The 19,343-nt window shown below is 37.2% G+C and overlaps 2 protein-coding genes across 4 annotated transcripts in view; one reads left to right on the top strand and one right to left on the bottom strand.

Annotated features, from left to right (window-relative positions):
• The window catches only part of DCLK2 (doublecortin like kinase 2), a 289,567-nt gene that overhangs the window by 234,037 nt on the left and 36,187 nt on the right, over positions 1–19,343 (top strand). The gene's annotated exons all lie outside the window — the stretch shown is intronic.
• LRBA (LPS responsive beige-like anchor protein) overlaps positions 1–19,343 on the bottom strand; it is a 791,645-nt gene that overhangs the window by 44,230 nt on the left and 728,072 nt on the right. For 2 of the 3 annotated variants that reach the window (XM_053582486.1, XM_053582475.1), the window contains exons 49-51: positions 14,965–15,054; positions 9,681–9,873; positions 4,518–4,580 (exon numbers count right to left, since the gene is read on the bottom strand). In XM_053582486.1, coding sequence (XP_053438461.1) covers positions 4,518–4,580; positions 9,681–9,873; positions 14,965–15,054 — 346 coding nt within the window. The remainder of the gene's footprint in view (positions 1–4,517; positions 4,581–9,680; positions 9,874–14,964; positions 15,055–19,343) is intronic. The other variant, XM_053582498.1, reaches the window with a different exon arrangement.

Consider the following 19,343-nt stretch of genomic DNA (forward strand, 5'->3'; position numbering starts at 1 on the left):
AATGGGCTAGAAGTTATAGCAGTTTTACATGGGCAGTTTTATATAGACAGTTTAAAAAGGACAGAATTCTAGTTGGGAATCATTTTTCCCTCTTCATCTACACAAAGGCAAGTTGATGGCAGGTAAGGAAGGCTTTAATGGATATCACAGTACATCAAGAAAGACAGTATCCCACTATAGTGAAGCTGTGTGATAAATTTTAATTCCAAGAAACCTAGCAATTAAAAACAAGATATGCAGTACCTTCTACATTTGCTACAGTACTTCATTCCATATGAGAACTGTAAAAATGTTTATTTTTGTCAGTGTTTATATGCCTTCTGCTCCTATGATATAAACTTCTAGTGGTCATTATTTGGGAGGGTGATCTCTTGAGAGGACCTCCTCAGCAGATGTGGGTATGTGCATAATTTTGAACTGAGTGACCACAAGGTACCCATAGATAAAGGCTGCTGTCACTTCAGCATTCAGATGAACTATTTTCCAAGCAACTGCTTACTTACAATTTAACAATGCAAAGTCCCCATCTATCTAAGGTATATTTGTCTAGATAGCAGTCTTCAAACTGGGACATGCATACCCCCAGGGGTATTAGACTTCCTAAGAGTTACGCAAATTCAGATGGTTTTAAGGAATCCATTTATAGTTCCTCAACTTTCATATATTCTCCTGTCTGAAACCGATTTGCCTGAGAATTGGCTTGTGAGTTTTCTTTTCTTATCTCTCTTTTCTCATGCCTTTCTTCCACTAGAAAAGATAAAAGCTTATTTCTCTTCCATGAAGAATCTTACTATGGTGCTTTGCTCCAGAATATAAAAATCTCTTGGGAGCCAAAAGTGAGACAATTCAAAATATGAACGTGATACTGAATTCCTAGGTATCAAATCATTCTGCAGATAGTTTCTAATTCATTGCTTTCAATAAAATGGAATGAGGATCTAATCATGCTTCCAATTGGTAGATCATTAAAAATAATTTTAATGACAGATTGTTAAAATAATTTAATAATACGTCATAAAAAAAATTCTTTATAAAAGATTGCTATATGAATTTTGTCCCTAACAGAAAGAGTTCAAAGATTTGAATGGCAATGTTAAAATAAGACTCTTCTTTTCCTGTCTATTTTCTTATGTAACATTTGTCAAGGCATCTCTTTATAAAAACAAACAAATATGATAGATCCACTGACAAATCCTGTCTCACTCAGCAATAAATACTGAATACATGAGCAAGTTGGGGGTAACGCCCCATCCATTTCATTAAAGATGTATTTCTAATGAGTGTTCATTTTTTATATTTAATAAATGTTTATTAAATTTTATAATAATAGTATATGTTAATATTTGTAATGATCACTTAATGCAGATTAATTTTTTAACTTTTTTTTTTTTTTTTTTTTTTGTTATTGGCCAGGGCTGGGTTTGAACCCGCCACCTCTGGCATATGGGACCGGCGCCCTACTCCTTGAGCCACAGGCGCCACCCTAATTTTTTAAAAGGTAAGCCTATGGTCTTAGAAAATTTTTAAACTTAAATTTAGATACATATGCTGAACATTCCATAAATACTTTTATTGCTAAAAAGTATAACAGGGTTATCAATTTTTAAAAGTTAAGATAAAATATGTGGGTGAAACAGGATGAAAATATAAATTCAAGAAGAAAAAAGGAATAATGTGAAATTTTCACTGTTAAAGAGTTTTTCCCTTCTGGTTTTTAAAGACAAAATTTCACTCTATAGCCCTGGGTAGAATGCCGCCATGGTATCATCATAGCTCATAGCTACATCAAATTCTTGGGCTTGAGCAATGCTCTTGCCTCAGCCTCCTGAGTAGGTGGGACTACAGGCATGAGCCACTATGCCCAGCTAGTTTTTTTTTCTCCCTATTTTTAGTAGAGACGGGTTCTCCCTCTTGCTCAGGCTGGTCTTGAACTCGTGAGCTTAAGCAATCTACCCTTGGACTCCCAGAGTGCTAGGATTACAGGTGTGAGCCACTGCGCCTGGCCTATACATTTTTTTAAAAATCAGAAAATCTTGAGTTATCACTTCACTCTGATACATGTATTAGATTCCATTGGATATATTAAATTTTTTATACTATGCCAGAAATTGCATACCTTAGCAACTATTAAACTTGTGATGAAAACTTTCAGATATCAAAAATGTATGAGAAGGTACATGGCTTAAAATAATAGGGAGTAACTATTGATCTAGAACAGGGACAGCAAAACTATGGGCAAAAGGCCAAATCTAGCTAGTACTTGATTTTGTTTATAAAGTTTCACTGGAACATAGCCATGCTTACCTGTTTGTATTTTTCTATGGTGGTTATGTACTATAATTAGGCAGACTTAAGTGTAGGTTGGGTATCCTTTATCTGAAATGCTTAGAACCAGGACTGTTTTGGATTTCAAATTTTTAAAAAAAATTTTGGAGTATTTGCATATTAATGAGGTATCTTAGGAATAGTACCCAAGTCTATACACAACATTCATTTATGGTTTATATGCACCTTCTACACACAGCCTGAAGGTAATTCTATCCAATATTTTTAATAATTTTGTGCATGAAACAAAGTTTTGACTGTGTTTCAATTGTGACCTATCACGTGAGGTCAGGTGTGAGATTTTCCACTTGTAGTGAGTGTCATATCAGCATTCAAAAAGTTTCAGATTTTGGATCATTTCAGATTAGGGATACTCAACCTGTGGTTATGTTTGAGATCTTAAGTCTTACAAGGCTTGTATTTATTATCTGTCCATTTACAGAAAAAGTTTACCCATGCTTGGTATAAAGGGTTACAATTGCTGGATTCTTTTAATTAGACTTGCAGGTACATCCAACATTTTGGCTTCGCTGGGCCACACTGCAAGAAGAGTTGTCTTGGGCTATACATTAAATACATAAACATTAATGAAAGCTGATGAGCAGGAAAAAAAAATGATCTGTGCATAATTTTTGTGATATCTGCCACTACAGATAAACAAAAAAGTCCTCACATAGTCTGCACATGGCCTATGGGCCATGCTTTGGACATCCCTATAAGCAAACAATGAATCTATCATTCAGAAATAATGCTTTAAATGACCTAGCAAATAGACTTTTTGGTGACTTTTAAAACTACCCAAGTGAACATTTTTAAAATATGTATGGTAAATCATATCTACTTAAAGCAAAATAAGATTTAGGAATCAGAGTAGCCTTTATCCTTCATATAGATAATATGTCTTAAATTTCTGCTTATACTTGGGGAAATGATAAATGAATTGATTTTTTACTTATTTTTTTAGTAACAGGTTCTTGCTCTTGCACAGGTTAGTCTCTAACTCCACCCCCCTCAGCCTCCCGAAGTGCTGGGATTACAGGCACGATCCCAGCACTGAATTAGTTTTGAGCTTAAGATTATTTTTGTTCATCCTGATAGTCCATTTGTGAATGGTAGCCATTTAGAAACAATGGCTTAAAAAAAAAAAAAAAGGTGAGTACATAGAGGGAACATCTTGGATTTCAAAATAGTAAACCTGCTCATTCAGATGCTTTCTGTAAAAACTTTAAAATTCTAACCAATTTATTTGTGCCAAGGAAGTTTGACAAAATTACAGGATAAATATCCATGCTGGTAGCACACCCTAACACCCAGGCAAGTAAGTTTTTTATCCTAAAAGGTACAGAATAGCATCTTCAAAATGAAAGTTTAATATTCTTAATGATGCCACACTTGAAATCCCCTCACCTAAGGATGAAAAATGCTAAACTAGAGATTTCAACTAACCTACTCAAAAAGCATAACAGTAATTAAATACTGGAAGTCATCTGCTACAGATGCTCATTTCATCTCAAAGGCTCTTTCTGGTCTCCTCCCTATTTCTCCTCTGAACAAATTTAACCTCCAATGGCAATTATTGGGCTGTATGACCCTAGAAAAATGAATACAAATATCTTAACACTACTATTGGCTGGGCAATGTATTTCAACTTCGAAAATGTTTTGCAATTGCACATTAATCTCCTCAGACTGAACAGAGGGTCCAGGAAGAAAGGATTGAGCTCCATTAATGATGAAACCCTGGCACTACAGTTTTATTTTTCACACACAGTGCTGCTAAGAACCCTACTGTTATTATGAAAATTTTCCTAGCAAAGGAGCTCCATCACATTACCAGTGCACCAATTCATCATAACGTGCCTCGCTCCTGCTCATCAACAAGTCTGAGTGATGAAAAGATCCAATATTATCCTGACAGTACTTCATGCGCATTCTCAATCACACATTATTACAGCATCCATATTAATTTTCAGTGACACGCGTCCTAGGCCTGTTCAAATTAGGCAAACCAACGAGGGGGAGTTGATGAAATACCAGCATAGCCACAGCTCATTGCATTCCAATTTGCATGCAAATGGTTTATCAGGAAAATTCCATTCCCAGCAACCAGCAAGTGAAAAACAACTGTAATCTACACTTCAGGGCCACCATACAGAGCTTAATGAATCGCAAAGAGAGAAGGAAGTGACAGACCTATGAGAGGATCGATTTCCACTGGCAGCTGGTATGGCTGGTCTTGTACAGCACCTTGATGAGCTGGAATTCACAAAAGATTAAAAAAAAAAAGCATTATTTTTCATATACTAAACTACCTACAAATACATAAGTCAAACCTTATGGAGAATTGTTTCCAACCTCCAAATCTCTCATGCAGTTTTGTGAAATTTAAAGAACAAAAATCCAGGTGCTTTTATGGTTAGCTTATTAAACATTTATTTTAGATTAGTGCTGTTCTGAACATGTGCCATCAGCAGTGGCTCCAGTCCTAGGCCATAAGCTATAGCAGATGCTTGACTGGCAACCTCTGATGCTGCAACAAAACAAAATTAAGTGGTAAAGCGCACTGAAAACAAAATGTGACAACCATCTGCTGACTGTAGCAAATACTATTTTTTTGTTACTTCTTAAAAAGGCAGTTTTGAATGCTGCAGCACAAAGGATCCACAAAAACGTCAATTTATGATAGAGAAAGGCAAAGCTCTAAGTCAGAGAACATTTAATGTTTCATCCATCACTTAAAAAATCAATCAATTTTAAGTTTGAATAAAAAGAAAGCAAGCTATCCGCAGATAAATGTTTCAGCTAAATGCATTTGGCTGAAATATTTTCTTAAAGATTGGATTGAGGGTTTTTAAAAAAATTATTAATATTTAATATATCCATGGTTTCAATTTAAAAATACCCTGAGAAGCAAATGAGTAACAAAAATCAATCTATACTAAGAATAGTTTGTTCAATTCTCAAAATGATATTAAAGATTCAGACATACTTATTTCGTAATTGAAAAAAGGTTTTGCAGGCTTTTTCCCAGTGAAAAGTGGAAGGACTGTAGGTAGAGAGGAAGTATATAGAAATCAGGAGCTGCCACTGGCTAGCTATGCAACTTTAGGCTAATCATAAGCCCTAAAATGAAGGGTTTGGAATAGATGATCTTTTTGAGCTTCATAGTTCCGATAAATTCTGGGCCCTTTTCCAAGCTGTTTTCTCACAAATGACTCAGCCATTGGTCAGCATCTGCCTTTTATAGACTCACAAGCACTTACATTACTGCTTGGTTGGTATTAGAGCTCTGTTTAATACCATCAGATTTTCGGAAATTTTTCTGACTGCCCTTGAGGAACTGAAAATAAAAAGTGAGTACAGCTAGGCGTGGTGGCATGTGCCTGTAGTCCCAGCTACTAAGAGGGACTTCTTGAGGCCAAGAATTCAAGATCAGCCTGGGCAACGTAGCAAGCCTCTGTCTCTTAAAAAAAAAAAAAAAGGAATGCATTTCAATGACTTCATTAGATTATTTTAAAACTTATGATGTCATAATTTCCCTAGTTAGTAAATGCCAGCTTTTAAAAGATGCTTGGAAGATCACTGAGACTGATAAAATACCTAAGTGCACTACTGGCACTAAAAATTATAGTTGAGTAGGTGTAAGAAACTAAAGTACTTGAAGAAAGGAAGCCATATGACTCATTTTTATTTATTGAAGGTATTAGTCTTTGCTGATTACTGGGTCTGCTAGTAAAGAAATCACAAAAATGATGAGAGAAAAGTGCACTGTAGCCTCTGGTTTACCCAACAGTGTCATTTACTTCCAGTAATACCCATGTCAGGCAGCTCTAATACCTTGAGAATTTTTCCATACTTCTCTGAGAATCTGGGATCACAGAAACATTGAAACCAAACTGTCAGTGAAAGAAGTTTCAAGGAGGTTTGGTCATGCCTCAAATCTTAACTCTGCCCCTGACTGCCTGTATGACCCTGCACAAGTTATATAACCTCTGTGTTTCCATTTCTTGATCTGTAAAATAGGCCAGATGAGTTAGGTTGGACCATTTGAAATTGGCAATACCTGACCTTTTTGACGTATAAAGAGGCAATTTCATATGATGCAAACTGATTATATGTGTAGAACCTACTGTGCCTACATGTTGTCGAGAGGAATAGGTTCATCCACAAAAAATGATTAAAATAGTACTTAGAAATTAGAACATGCTCTATGAAAATTGGCTGCTTTTTTTTTTGGAGGTTTTTCAAACCTTTGAATGAGAAGGGAGGATAAATATTGTTTCTCTTTTAAATCAGGACCCAAAAAATTTCTCAAAGAAATGACAGGAGGCTTTCTAATGAGTGTGCTATGAAAATCACAAGTCTTTAGAAAAGAAACAGAAGCTATAATTAAAAGAAAAACTAGTGGAATATAAATTTGATTATTTATTTGAGAAAACTGTTAGGCATTTTTAACGTTTGTTTTAAATCAAGGCATGCTGTCAGGCAAAGGTAGCATGAGATAAGATGAAACATTAGATTTATGTAAATATATCTAAAGTGAGGCACAGACCTAATAGAATATGGACGCTTCATATTCTGAGGTATAAGTGTAGCTCCAACTAGATATCACAGTCTAGAAAGATAATCACCTGTAATGTATTATGTTATCTTTCTCTGCATTTACCTGGTGAACAGGTGCTGTGTCCTACTGTGAAGGTAGAATGTATGTACAGGATGGGGACAAACACCTCCAGTGACACAGGCACAGATGCAGTAAAGTCTCACAGAGAATTACAGGCAACAAATCTATAGAATTATGCAGCCCTCTAAGCTCTTATCCTATAGAAAGGAAAGCTTGGGCTGAGAACATGGTGTAAGTCGTACTCAAGCAGCAGGACCCTAGCCCTTAATCACTTTGCATAGTTAAAGAAAACTGGAAGTGGGGAAGAGAACACCGCACTGCCAAGTAGTATGAGAATCAAGCTTTTTAGTCAGGGACATGGACTTGCTGGAAAGGACAAAGTCAGGAGCTTAGCTGTCACTGCTCAGGGAGTTGCCTAACAATCTGAATATGAGCAGGTGACCTAGCAGCCCCTTGCTGATCAAACTCAGTTCCTGCTGAGCTAGCTCTTTGGTGGGCTGAAGCAAAGATAGGAGGCGGAGAGCAGTCAGGGCTTGCCAGCAGTAGAAGAGGTTTGTCACTCCCTACATGTGCTGTCACTGTTTAAACTAAAGAAGTTCTCAGGGTTGTTACAAACAGCCACCCAGAATAAGTATCATTTGTGATGGCCCTGAAGCACCTGCAAAGCTCTACGGATAACTACATGCAGAGTAGGTAAGTCCCCTAGTGTGTTCAGTAGAACATACCGCCAGGATGTTTTCCTTTTAACGAAAGTAGTATTTAGAAAAACCAAAAATCGTATTTCTTAACTAAATTTTAACATTTAGTCCTAGAATATGTCATTTGCATAGACATTTACCTCCATAAGAGAAGTTCACTTAGAGAGAGAGGAATAAAAGGACATAATTATAATATTAAACATCTGACTCATTTTTATTGTCTCTGCTTTTCCTGAAATCTAGTCTCAATCAAATATTGACATTTCTTTTCAATAGCCAGGAAAATGGCTGTATTTAATCAGTTTTGATACAAACCATAGATTCTTTGTGATTGGTACATCTTATTTAGCTTAGTCAATGTACCAAATTTTGTTTGAATGTCAATTTTGTTCCATTTGAAAAGCTCTTGCATTTAAATGGCATAAGGTCTTTATTCAAGAATTTATTCTTTTGCAACCATTTCAGGTGTTCTAATAGGCTTTAAGCATAATTTACAGATTAAATTGACAAGTTAACGGACTAATAAAATCTACTTTAAAAAAATTTTTCTACCTAAAACAATGGCTTGGAAAAAATAAAAGCCCATAATCTCCAGAAGTTTAAAAAATTTTCCTCCCCCCTCCCTCTTTTTTTTTTGAGACAGAGTCTCACTATGTCGTCCTTGGTATCGTGGCATCATAGTTCACAGCAACCTCCAACTCTTGGGCTTATGCTATTCTCTTGCCTCAGCCTCCCGAGTAGCTGGGACTACAGATGCCTGCCACAACGCTGGCTCTTTATTTTTGTTGTAGTTATCATACAAAAAAACTGTAGGCCTGCTGTTTAGCAGGCCTGGGCAAGGCTGGAACCCACCAGCCTCAGTGTATGGGGCCGGTGCCCTACTCACTGGGCTATAGGCGCCGAGCTGATTTTCCTCCTTGTTACCCAACAAACAAACAAAAACAAGTCTAACTAAAAATGAATGGTGCTAAATCCAGTCTCAACATGCTAACTCTAATGAAAGGCAAAAAATAAAGAGGGTGATGATAAAATCTGAGTCAGAAAGCTTGGGTTCAAATTCTGCCACAGACAGGGCATATGTGATGCTAAATGAAGCAAGGTCCCTGGGCTCAGTGTCTTCACTGATAAAATGTGTGCTAGAGTATACAAACTGCAGTGTGTCTTCAAATCTGGACACTTTCTGATTCTAATGGTTATTTCAGTTGAGCACGACTATTCATAGAAGAACAGAAAGTACTTAGGGGTATGAAGTATTTTGGCTGTGTAACTAAAGTGTTCTTTTTTCTTTTATCCACAACACATACTATTATGCCTTTATGCCATGTATTAAAAGGTACAGTTTCTAGCACACAGTAGACAATGAGAAGTATTCATTGAATAAATAAATGAGTAAAAAAGGTGACTATTTGATAAATAAATACAAACTGTGGAGATTAAATACAGAGTATCACTATATCAAAATACCATATATTAGAAATATTTCTAAGGATAAATATAAACCACTTGATGCTAAAGAACAGGATATATATATTTATATATATAAATATATCCTGTTCTATATATATATTTATAGTTGTTGTTTTGTTGTTTTTTGAGACAGCGTTTCACTATGTCGCCCTTGGTAGAGTGCCATGGTGTCACAACAACCTCTAACTCTTGGGCTTAAGCGATTCTCTTGCCTCAGCTTCCCAAGTAGCTGGGACTATAGGTGCCTGCCACAATACAGGGTTATTTTTTGTTGCAGCTGTCATTGTTGTTTAGCAGACCTGGGCCAGGTTCGAACCGCCTGCTTCAGTGTATGTGGCCGGTGCCCTACTCACTGAGCTACGTGTGCTGTGCCAGAATGGTGTGTTTTAAACATTTGTACTGTATGCCTCAAATGGGACCTCTCAAAGTATTCCACGTTTTAATTAAGACTACTGATTGACAATTAAAAGCTTAAATGTTGAAATATACTATATTTAAGTGGATATTATATTATCTTTATACAGCGCTCAGCAGTTACTGTGTCTTATATAATATTTCTTTACTTACCAGGAAGGTTGTGCCACTTGTTCACAGCAAACAGCCTGTTAGCAGTGACCGTGATCACAGCAGGAGTCACTAAACCAGGCTGGGTGTTGGCTGCTACATGAGTGACAGGGGAATTGGAGGGAAATTTGAGGACCATGATAACATCCTGCTGGGCTTGGTCTGTGAACATCAATGGACTCTGCAGGAGGAGATACTGTTGAGTGGGCATGACAAGACCCAAATATACAAGAAAGAAAAAACAAAGAAAGACAAGAAAAAAAGAGGGTGCAGGAAAAGAAGAGGAAGACCATGTTACCACAAATTGCAAGTAAAAGTGAGCAGAAAGGCTTCTAGAAACAGCAGTTAAGATTTGCTACTTTTTCCACATGTGTCACTAGTAGAAATTTTTGTTGATTAAAATAGAATACATTACCAGGAACACTTTTAAAATCCAAAAATTTCATTAACTCTCTTTACCTCCCCACTGACATAAAGACACTTAAAAAAATGATTTGATATAGATTCAAAATGGGCAAAGTACCAGGGATTGCATAAAACCATCCCAGTCGCTATTGTATCACACAATGGTCTTTCACTATTAAGAAAAAAAAAAGAAACTAAAAGAATAAGAATAAACAAACGGCATAACAGCAAACCAAGGTAATTTCAAAGACCAAAAGTTGTGTTGAGTTAGCATAAAGATTTTGACAACTAAGTAAAGAGATAATTAAAGCAAATATAAACAATAGTTAGACTGCATGCATATATTATTACACTAGAGAAAACACTTATGAATGTAATATACAAACTTAATTATAAAGATGTTTCAAAGCAATTCATAATTAAATGTAACCTGTAAAAACAATGTATTTATATAGTGTACAAGTCATGAACACTGCCTATTGTAATGCAAATGCCACTGCTTCCTGCTGTAGCTAGGAATAAAGAGAAATAAAGCCTCTTTTCCCCTGGTTAAAAAAACCCAAAAACAAAAAACTAAAACTCAAAGAACTTTTCTGATTTCTCCTTTGAAAGGGAGAAAATCATTGAAAATGTTAAATGAAACACTGTCTGTTCTAATAACCAGCAACCAAATAAATCTTGAAGATTACTAAGGATTTGGAACATTCCTACAACCCATATGTCATAATCTGAGGCATATATAACACTGCTATGATTTATTGGCTTTATTTATACTTTGTGGTAGTATGCTATCATACCATAATTGCATAGTACATTTTCAGCAATTCTCTTCTACCTGCCATGTCTATTTTCTAATAGCTGATTAGTATCATTCAGAAAATTGAAACACTTTGATGAAATGCTTCTGGCTGCTTTCCTACTGCCATATTTCAAAACACCAGGTATATGTAAATGTGTAGGCACATACATTTACACATATTTATTCAGAACTGGTAATAAAAAATTAAATACATTTGCATTTTTATTATCAGTCCTTTTAAAAAAGTTATTAAGAGTACTTAGAAAAACATATTGCACTAAGAATTCCTATTTGCACTCTTTGCATAAAGGTGTAAATAAAGGCAACTAATAAGCTACCCAGACACCCTTCTGAGCAAGTGGCTAAAAGCCAATCAATATTATGAGTTAATCCTCCCTGGATGCTCATTCAATTAAAGGTGTCAGTAATGCCTCATCTGATGTGGCCTCAATTAAATCCAACTATCTGATGGTGTGAAAACACAGGGGGATACAGCAACAGCAGCAAAACCAGACAAATAGACAGCCTTCCTGTGCCTGCTAATTACTACACCTGGTGTATATTATGGCTCATGCACTTAACGCAGCACGAGGTGGCTTTAATTTCTGCTATATTCATATGTGTGTATGTGTTGGGGGTGCGTTGATGGTTGATGGGGGAACTCATCTGAATATTAGTGAAAACAATTAATAAACATGTGGGCCTTTGGTTTTTAAAACTCTAATACCACTAAGTAATTTTTATCATACAAAGAACCTTTTATACAGTGTTTTAAAAAATTCTGTGAAATTAGGCAAAAAATAAGAAATAAGGAACAAGAACAAACAAAATATAAGCTAATTTTAAAGAATTCCTAAGAAAAGGAAATGAATACCATTTCAGAGTACCCAGTCCTATTTTTTCAGTTGCAGAGTTTTATAAAAATATTTACTGAAGTCAATTTATAAACTCAGAAAATCAGACTCCAACATAATAATAAAGTCTCACTGAAAGGAAGTTTGTACATATTTCTGAGCTTAACAACTCACGTTGTAAATATAATTAGGCTCAAATTGAATAATTCCAATGTTTAGACCCTTAAAAAAAGAAAACAAAAAAATTTTCTACTGTGTAAGAAGAATGTTGTTTACACAGTGACTTCAGTGAGCCATTTCGTAGCCACACGACAAGAAGCCACTTTCCACAGCAAACTGCAGATACCATCTCCAGATCTGCCCATTGCATTCTCACAAAAAGCTGTCCCTCCAGTCTCTTCCACATATCCCACCCTAACCAGAGTTCCTGATGCAGGCAAGCAGCAGGAAGCTTTCTTGGGAGCTCCATCAGATCCTTAGCTATCAGTATGAAGAAAGAACACCCAAAATAAGAAAAAGCACACCCTTTCTGGGCTAGTCTGCAGTGATGGCAGCAGAACAACGGGTAAAACAGGGATGAGAAAACAAACCTTTTATTCCTGGATGCCTCTGTGAGCCAAGTCTGAGGTAGATGTAGGAAACTGCTAGCCAGATTTCATTATTGTCCCAGATTAAGTGTGTGCTTGTTAACAACTCTAGTTTCTTTTTAACACATCTTCCTTTTCCACGCACATATACATAAGATAAAAACCACAATCTGTACAAGTCGGAAAAGGAGTTTGGGTATTCAATTCAGAAGACAAAGATAAATGGAAAGGAAGTCCCACATCCTTATATGAGCTTTCCCAGCCTTCCCACCCTAGGGATAGCAAAGCGGATGAGCCTCGATGAGCCAATAGTCCTTTTGCCATGGAGGAAGGCTTGGCAGTAGGAACTCCCACATTGGCTCAGTAACCAGGGCTGTGCAGTGACCCAGGCAGAAAGGCAATGGAGCAATAGAGGGGCTTCCATTAGCTAGCACCAAAGCAGCCTGCATCTCAATGACAAGCTATTACTAAAACTAATTCCAGAGCCCAAACATAAATCATTCTTACTATTTTTATGGCATTATCTTCCATTGTTCATACTAAATGTTAGCTCTTTGTGTACAGTCTTCTGCCGACTACAGTCACCCTTTATGTTCATCTAAACCTGATTTCACTGATTTAAAAATACTTAGGGGATAACCTGATGCAAATGATTTCTAAAATGCTTAAAGTTTATTTTTATGGCCAATTCATATTATTAGAAAAAGAAAGAAAAAACCTTGAAAGAAGAGAGGAAATGTCAAAGAGGACAAGGAGGAAAAAAGCACACAGGAGATGGTAATGTGGAAAGAGAAATGGAAAAGGAAAGAAAAGAGAGCCAGAGGTGGCAGGGCCTCACCTTCATCTCTTGCCCTTGTGGCCGCTGCTCCCTCTGTCCCAGTATCTGTCAAAATCCTGCCTTTCTAAGCCACAACATGGAATGTGAGTTCATCTTAAATTGTTCATTGTATTTATGGAAATAGATTTTATAGTCTCTATTCTTGATTTAAAATAGTAATGAGCAACCTGTTTTTATGAGGGACAATTCAAGAAAAAAATACTTACAGGCTATTCCTTTTTTAAAAAAAAAATGTTTTCAGGCAATTCAATATTTTACTGTGCCAATCTTCCCCAACCCCACATTGAAGAACTTCCACCCTGTGAAATCTCAGGAACTACGTGGGTCACTATGAAGGTTTTGAGACAGGCTGTGTCATGATCCATTATTTCATTTCCAAGAAACACAGCTGATAGGGTCCTCTCTGATTCACCTGCGCAAGTTTCAACTTGCTCGGCTTATCGGTGCTGCAAGGAGAGCTTCATTTCTTTCTGTCCTTGTAGATTTTGTTTCTTTTGTTTAGTTTCGTTTTTGCTTTGAGACAGAGTCTCGCTCTGTTGTCCAGGCTAGAGTGATATGCTATCATAGCTCACAGCAACCTCAAACTCCAGGGTTCAAGTGATCCATTTGCTTCAGCCTCCCGAGTAGCTGGGATTGCAGGTGGCCACCACAACACCTGCCTAATTTTTCTATTTTGGTAGAGAGAGAATCTCACTTTGCTCTGGTTCTTCTCAAACTCCTGCGCTCAAGTGATCTTCCGGTCTCAACCTCCCAGAGTTCTAGGATTACAGGCTTGAGCCACTGCAAATTTTATGTTTCTTGTTTTCTGTGTATTTCTAAACTTTTGTAATGGCCCACATAGAAAGGCAGAGTGGGCACATTGTTTTGCAGCTCAAGTCAATTTCCCTATCCCTGGTTCAGGGCTGGCTTCTGAATTGCTCTAAGTAATGACACATTATATAGATTATATGTAAGTTCAAAAGGAAGCCTCAAGAGCAGGACACAATTATAAGAGGGACTTTACCTAACAAATGCAATCAATGTAACCTGGTTCTTTGTACCTTCAATGAATCCCCAACAATTAAAAAAAAAAAAAAAGGAAGCCTCAAGAAAGAAATCTTACTGCTTCTGTCTTCATCCCCGTGGGACACTACTCCTACCACGTGAGTAGCCTGGACTATTTTCCTTCAGGAGGAAAGACCACATGGAAAGAGGTCCCTCAACCCACCCCCGGCAGTGGGTATGTGAGCCAAGGTGAAAAGAGCAGAAGAAATGCACATGGAACTCTCAGAATCATGAGAAATTCTGATGATTCTGAATTTCTTCAGAATTTCTGAACAATTTAAAAATCATTGTTTTATGCCAGTAAGTTTTGGGTGCTCCCTGACCTTCAGTGACAATATCCTATGTATTAGAATTTGTTTTAAAATTTCCAAACTGAAAAACATTATTAGGATATAAAGAATAAGCACAATAGCAAAACTAATCTACAAACTCCTAGGCTCAAACCAGAAAATGTATCAACCCTATGTCTGGAGTCCTTTATCCTAGAGTGAGGATTAGTGACAATTATGGACCTTTTAATTCTGGAATACAAAACATGAACTAATGAAACACTGCAACACTGGAGCAATGTTGATCTTCTCAAAGCCTCCAAGAGAGAATGCAATAACATTTGCTGGTTGTTAGCAGGTTAACAAACGTTGCTTAAGAAGAATAGGCCAGATGTGGTGGACAATCTCCAGCACAACAGAAGACCATTTATGAATGCCAAGCCTGCTCTGAAAGAGAGGCAAAGAAAGAGAAAAGTAAAAATAGCACTTACCGCTTGCATGGCAGAACCTCTGGGAGGATGAGGCTCTATGAGCAGCTGAGAAGGCGTCTGTCCAAAACTTCGGATTTGAGCTTCAACAGCCTGGAAAAGGCATAGGCAAGTTTGAGGGTTAAGAGGTGCTAATTACAGGCAGTCGAACCACAACTGTCTCCTGAAAAAGTCATTCCATACTCTGGCTTGTTTCATTTTCAAAATCAACCTGTGTTTTCACAGTGGGGCTAGGCACCTGGCAGAGACCATGAGGGTGAAGTCATCCTTTAGTACTGTGGAAGCTGTTTCTATAAAACTCTCTAAAACTTTCTCATCTTGCTCAGTGATATGAAACAGAAACCAGCTATTACAATCAGAAATTGTCCTTTTTGGCTTCATCTCTGTTTTCTTCCATTTGGTTTTCTTGCTTGCGTCATCCACAATGACAAAAACCTAATCTTTTATAGGTATAGAGAAAAACTATTGGTTCTTTGATTCTAGGCCCCATTTCATCCTGAGACGTAGAAAGGAGGAAAAAACAACATAGCACCTGTGAAAACGGCTTGATGATGCTGTATTAATTTTTCCATAGTAAGGCATTATTGCTGACAGTCTCTTTGAAGTTAGATAACCAAATGACAAAGTTAAACCCATATGCTATGTCTAAGCATGAGGTAGTCAAACCAGGGATTACCTAAACATAAGGGACATGTGTACATGTGCCCTTTTTGAAAGACATGTGGCTTTTGCAAGGCACTCCCCTACTCTGGCTCTGTTGCACACCTCACACAGATGCCTACTTCCCAATCACCAGCAACTCCCACCTCATGGGAAATCACTAAATGTCAGGTGCTATCACTGTAATGATTTTGCTTACTTGTTTATATCTGTCTCCTCCCACTAAAATACAAGATCCATGAAAGCAAGGACCTATGTATCTTCTTCACTGTTAGATCACTAAATTGGTTGAATGAATAAATACTACAGGATAGATAAAGGGAGAAAAGGAAGCAAAACTATATAAAGGCAACTTTAATACTCACACAACAGTCAGTATTCTTAACTCCCAGGCTACCAGGATGAAGAAACCCCCTCATCATTTTTAGATTTGTCATTTTTAATCCCTAAGAAAACTGGTTTTATGGCTTAGGCAATTAATAAACCATAACAAAAGAAATACCATCATTTAGTATCCATTTCTTATTTTTATTTGATGGGGATACAACTAATAGTCCTTTATAAGAACTTCTGTAAGAAACAATAATAGCATTTATTCATTTATGAATTCAATGATCATGAACTATTTACACAGCACTACTAGGTCTTAATGTCTCTGTCCTTGAAGAATATAGGAAGTAGAGCAAATGTTCTTGGAAGGCTGGAAAACGGTTTGAAGCAATCTGTCCAATAGATTTAAGGAAGGCTCTATGCTTTATGAACTATTAATGTGTGATCTAGAGAAACTTACTTAACCTAAGTTTCAATTTTCTCTTCTGTAAAATATGGATAATAATAGTACCCACTTCGTAGTGCTACTATATTCAGGATGAATGCTATGATATTTATATGAAAAACAAAGCAAAGCGCTTTGCACAAATTAGACCCTCCATATCCAGTCAACAAATATTCATTGAGAGCTAATAACAACAACAAACATTTATTTAGTACTTTTTACTTGCCAGGAACTTTTCTAAGTGATTTACTATCTTACATTACTTAATCTTTAAACGTTATGGTGTATTTTACTATATACATTTTATAGCTAAGGAAAATTGATGTAAAAAGAACCTAAATATCTTGCCTCAAGTTACATGGTAGTTAAACAGCAGACTTAAATTTGCACACAAACTGCATGACTCAAGAGCTCCTACTCTTAACCAGGGGTGAGGAACCTATAGCCTCAGAGCCACATGAGCTTTCTGGATCCTTGAGTGTGGCCTTTTGACCGAATCTAGATTTGACAACAAATCCTTCAATAAACGAATTTGTTCTATGAAGTTTGAATTCAAAGTCCTGCACTTAGGGATCTGGAGGGTTACATGTGACCTTGAGGTCACAGCATCCCCACTTCTGCAGGGAGCCCTCCTGCCTTCTTATCTGTTAGCTGTCATGCCAGGTCCTAGAGGTAAGACTGAACACAAGAATACTGAATCTTCCAAATCTTGACGAGAGGAGTAAAAAATGTACAGAAAGCTGCTCATGACAGGACTGTGTCTACCTGTACCTCCACTGAGTCAATCTGAGCACAAGATATTTCAACTATATAAATTCTGAAGGTCTCAGGGTGCTCATAAACAAGTGTCATAAGCCGTTAGTCTTTGACATTCTGTGACTATTCAGCCTAGGTACCCTATCAGCCCCGTTTGTATTTAGTTTTTAGTTGTTTAATTTATATATAATGTCTTCTCTTTTTACCAATGGGATATCCTAGAACTTGGCAACTTGGCATCTAGGAATAAGATACCAAATATATCTGATAGAATTTTTTTTTTTTTTTTTTTTTGTAGAGACAGAGTCTCACTGTACCGCCCTCGGGTAGAGTGCCGTGGCGTCACACGGCTCACAGCAACCTCTAACTCTTGGGCTTATGTGATTCTCTTGCCTCAGCCTCCCAAGTAGCTGGGACTACAGGTGCCCGCCACAACGCCCGGCTATTTTTCTGTTGCAGTTTGGCCGGGGCTGGGTTTGAACCCGCCACCCTCGGCATATGGGGCCGGCGCCCTACTCACTGAGCCACAGGCGCCGCCTATATTTTTCTAAAAGATTAAAACCACTGAGAACAAGAAAAACATGAGCTTACAACCTAATGAATGTAGTATCATTATTTTTGGCATTATCATCATCTTCTTCATCATTACTACAGTGAACAAACTGTATTCAGACACAAGTAGCAGAAGATCATGACTGAGCAAAGAGAGATTTTAAATAGTGGGAAACAAGGCTGGCTGTACACTAGTAACAAAAAAGGGGAATAGGGACTAAGATCATTTTCAGAATAGCACCTAAATAGCTCTGTTGCCCATGTTGGAGTGCAGGGGTGCAATCATAGATCTCTGCAGCCTCAAATTCCTAGGCTCGAGTGATCCTCCTGCCTCAGCCTCCCGAGTAGCTGGGACTACAGTGTGTATCACCACACCTGGCTAATTTAAAAATAATTTTTTTTTTTTTTTTTGTAGAGACAGGATTTCACAATGTTGCTCAGGCTGGTTTCAAAGTCCTGGCTCCAGTGATCCTCCCACCCTAGCCTCTGGAGTTGCTGGTTTTATAGGTGTGTGAGCCACTATGCCCAGCCTAAAATATTTTTGATGGAATGAAATTAATTTATGATTAAGCATCAAGAACAATTTTGAGAAGAAATCACAATAGGGCAAATTAAAGCCTAAAGGAAGTCTCAAAGAAGGAGGTAGCACTGCTATTTTATGATATATGAATTTATAGACTGAGTTTATAAATTAGAACCTTAAGTCATTTTTAAGAATAGCTGGCAAAGCCAGTGCCCTTTCCCTTGACTGTTGCTTTCTGTGGTCTCTGCCCAGCATCTCATATGTATTTTCCCCTATTCAGAAAAGGAAGAAAAGGGGAGATGGCAGAGAACATATCGCTTTAGCATTTGGCCTATGGTGGCAGATGGCTCCTAGTGCTAATCCTCCCACTGCCACTTACCAGCACTATGACTTGAGCAAGTAGCTTAATCTCTGTTTCCTATCTATAAAATCAAGATAATAACAATACCTAGCTCACAGGATTGTTTGTAAAGTCAAATAACATAATGCACACAACATGCTTAGCCTAGTATCTACCACATACACAGCACTAAATAAAATGCTGTATTATCATTGTATCTAGGACTTAGTGTGATCTCCATTTAACACAGTTAAAACAGGAAAGGAAGAAATGCTTCTGAAGTTTATGTAGGAAAAGAATGATAAACACATTATGAAATCTGGCTCAAGTTTTTAAATAAAGGGTAAAAGCTCAGAGATGAGAGATCCCTTTGGAAGTTCTAAGAGCAGTCCAAAAAAGGAGCTGTACATCTCAGTCCTCATGAAAACTATGGTAATAGAAAGAGATGTGAACCATGTCCTAAGGAAAAATCAACAGGTCTTAAGAGACTGATAACTTTGAGCAATGAAGAAAAGAGAAATGACAAAAGATAAAATTAATTATTTACTTTTTAAAACTTGCATGCGACAGTAGTGAAAAGAAACAGGAGTTTCTGCTAAGGAGAACCAGTTCAGAATGAGGAACATAATAAATTTTATGTCAGACACACTGAATCTAAAGAGACAGTGCTAGTCATTTGTCTAGGCCAAGATGCCCAATGGGCAAAAAGGAAGCCCAAGACTGGCTCAAAGATCAGAGACCAGAGGTATTAATTTGGGTGTCATTCATACAAAAGA

Source organism: Nycticebus coucang, chromosome 1 (genome assembly GCF_027406575.1).
Source record: "Nycticebus coucang isolate mNycCou1 chromosome 1, mNycCou1.pri, whole genome shotgun sequence".
NCBI lineage: Eukaryota > Metazoa > Chordata > Mammalia > Primates > Lorisidae > Nycticebus > Nycticebus coucang.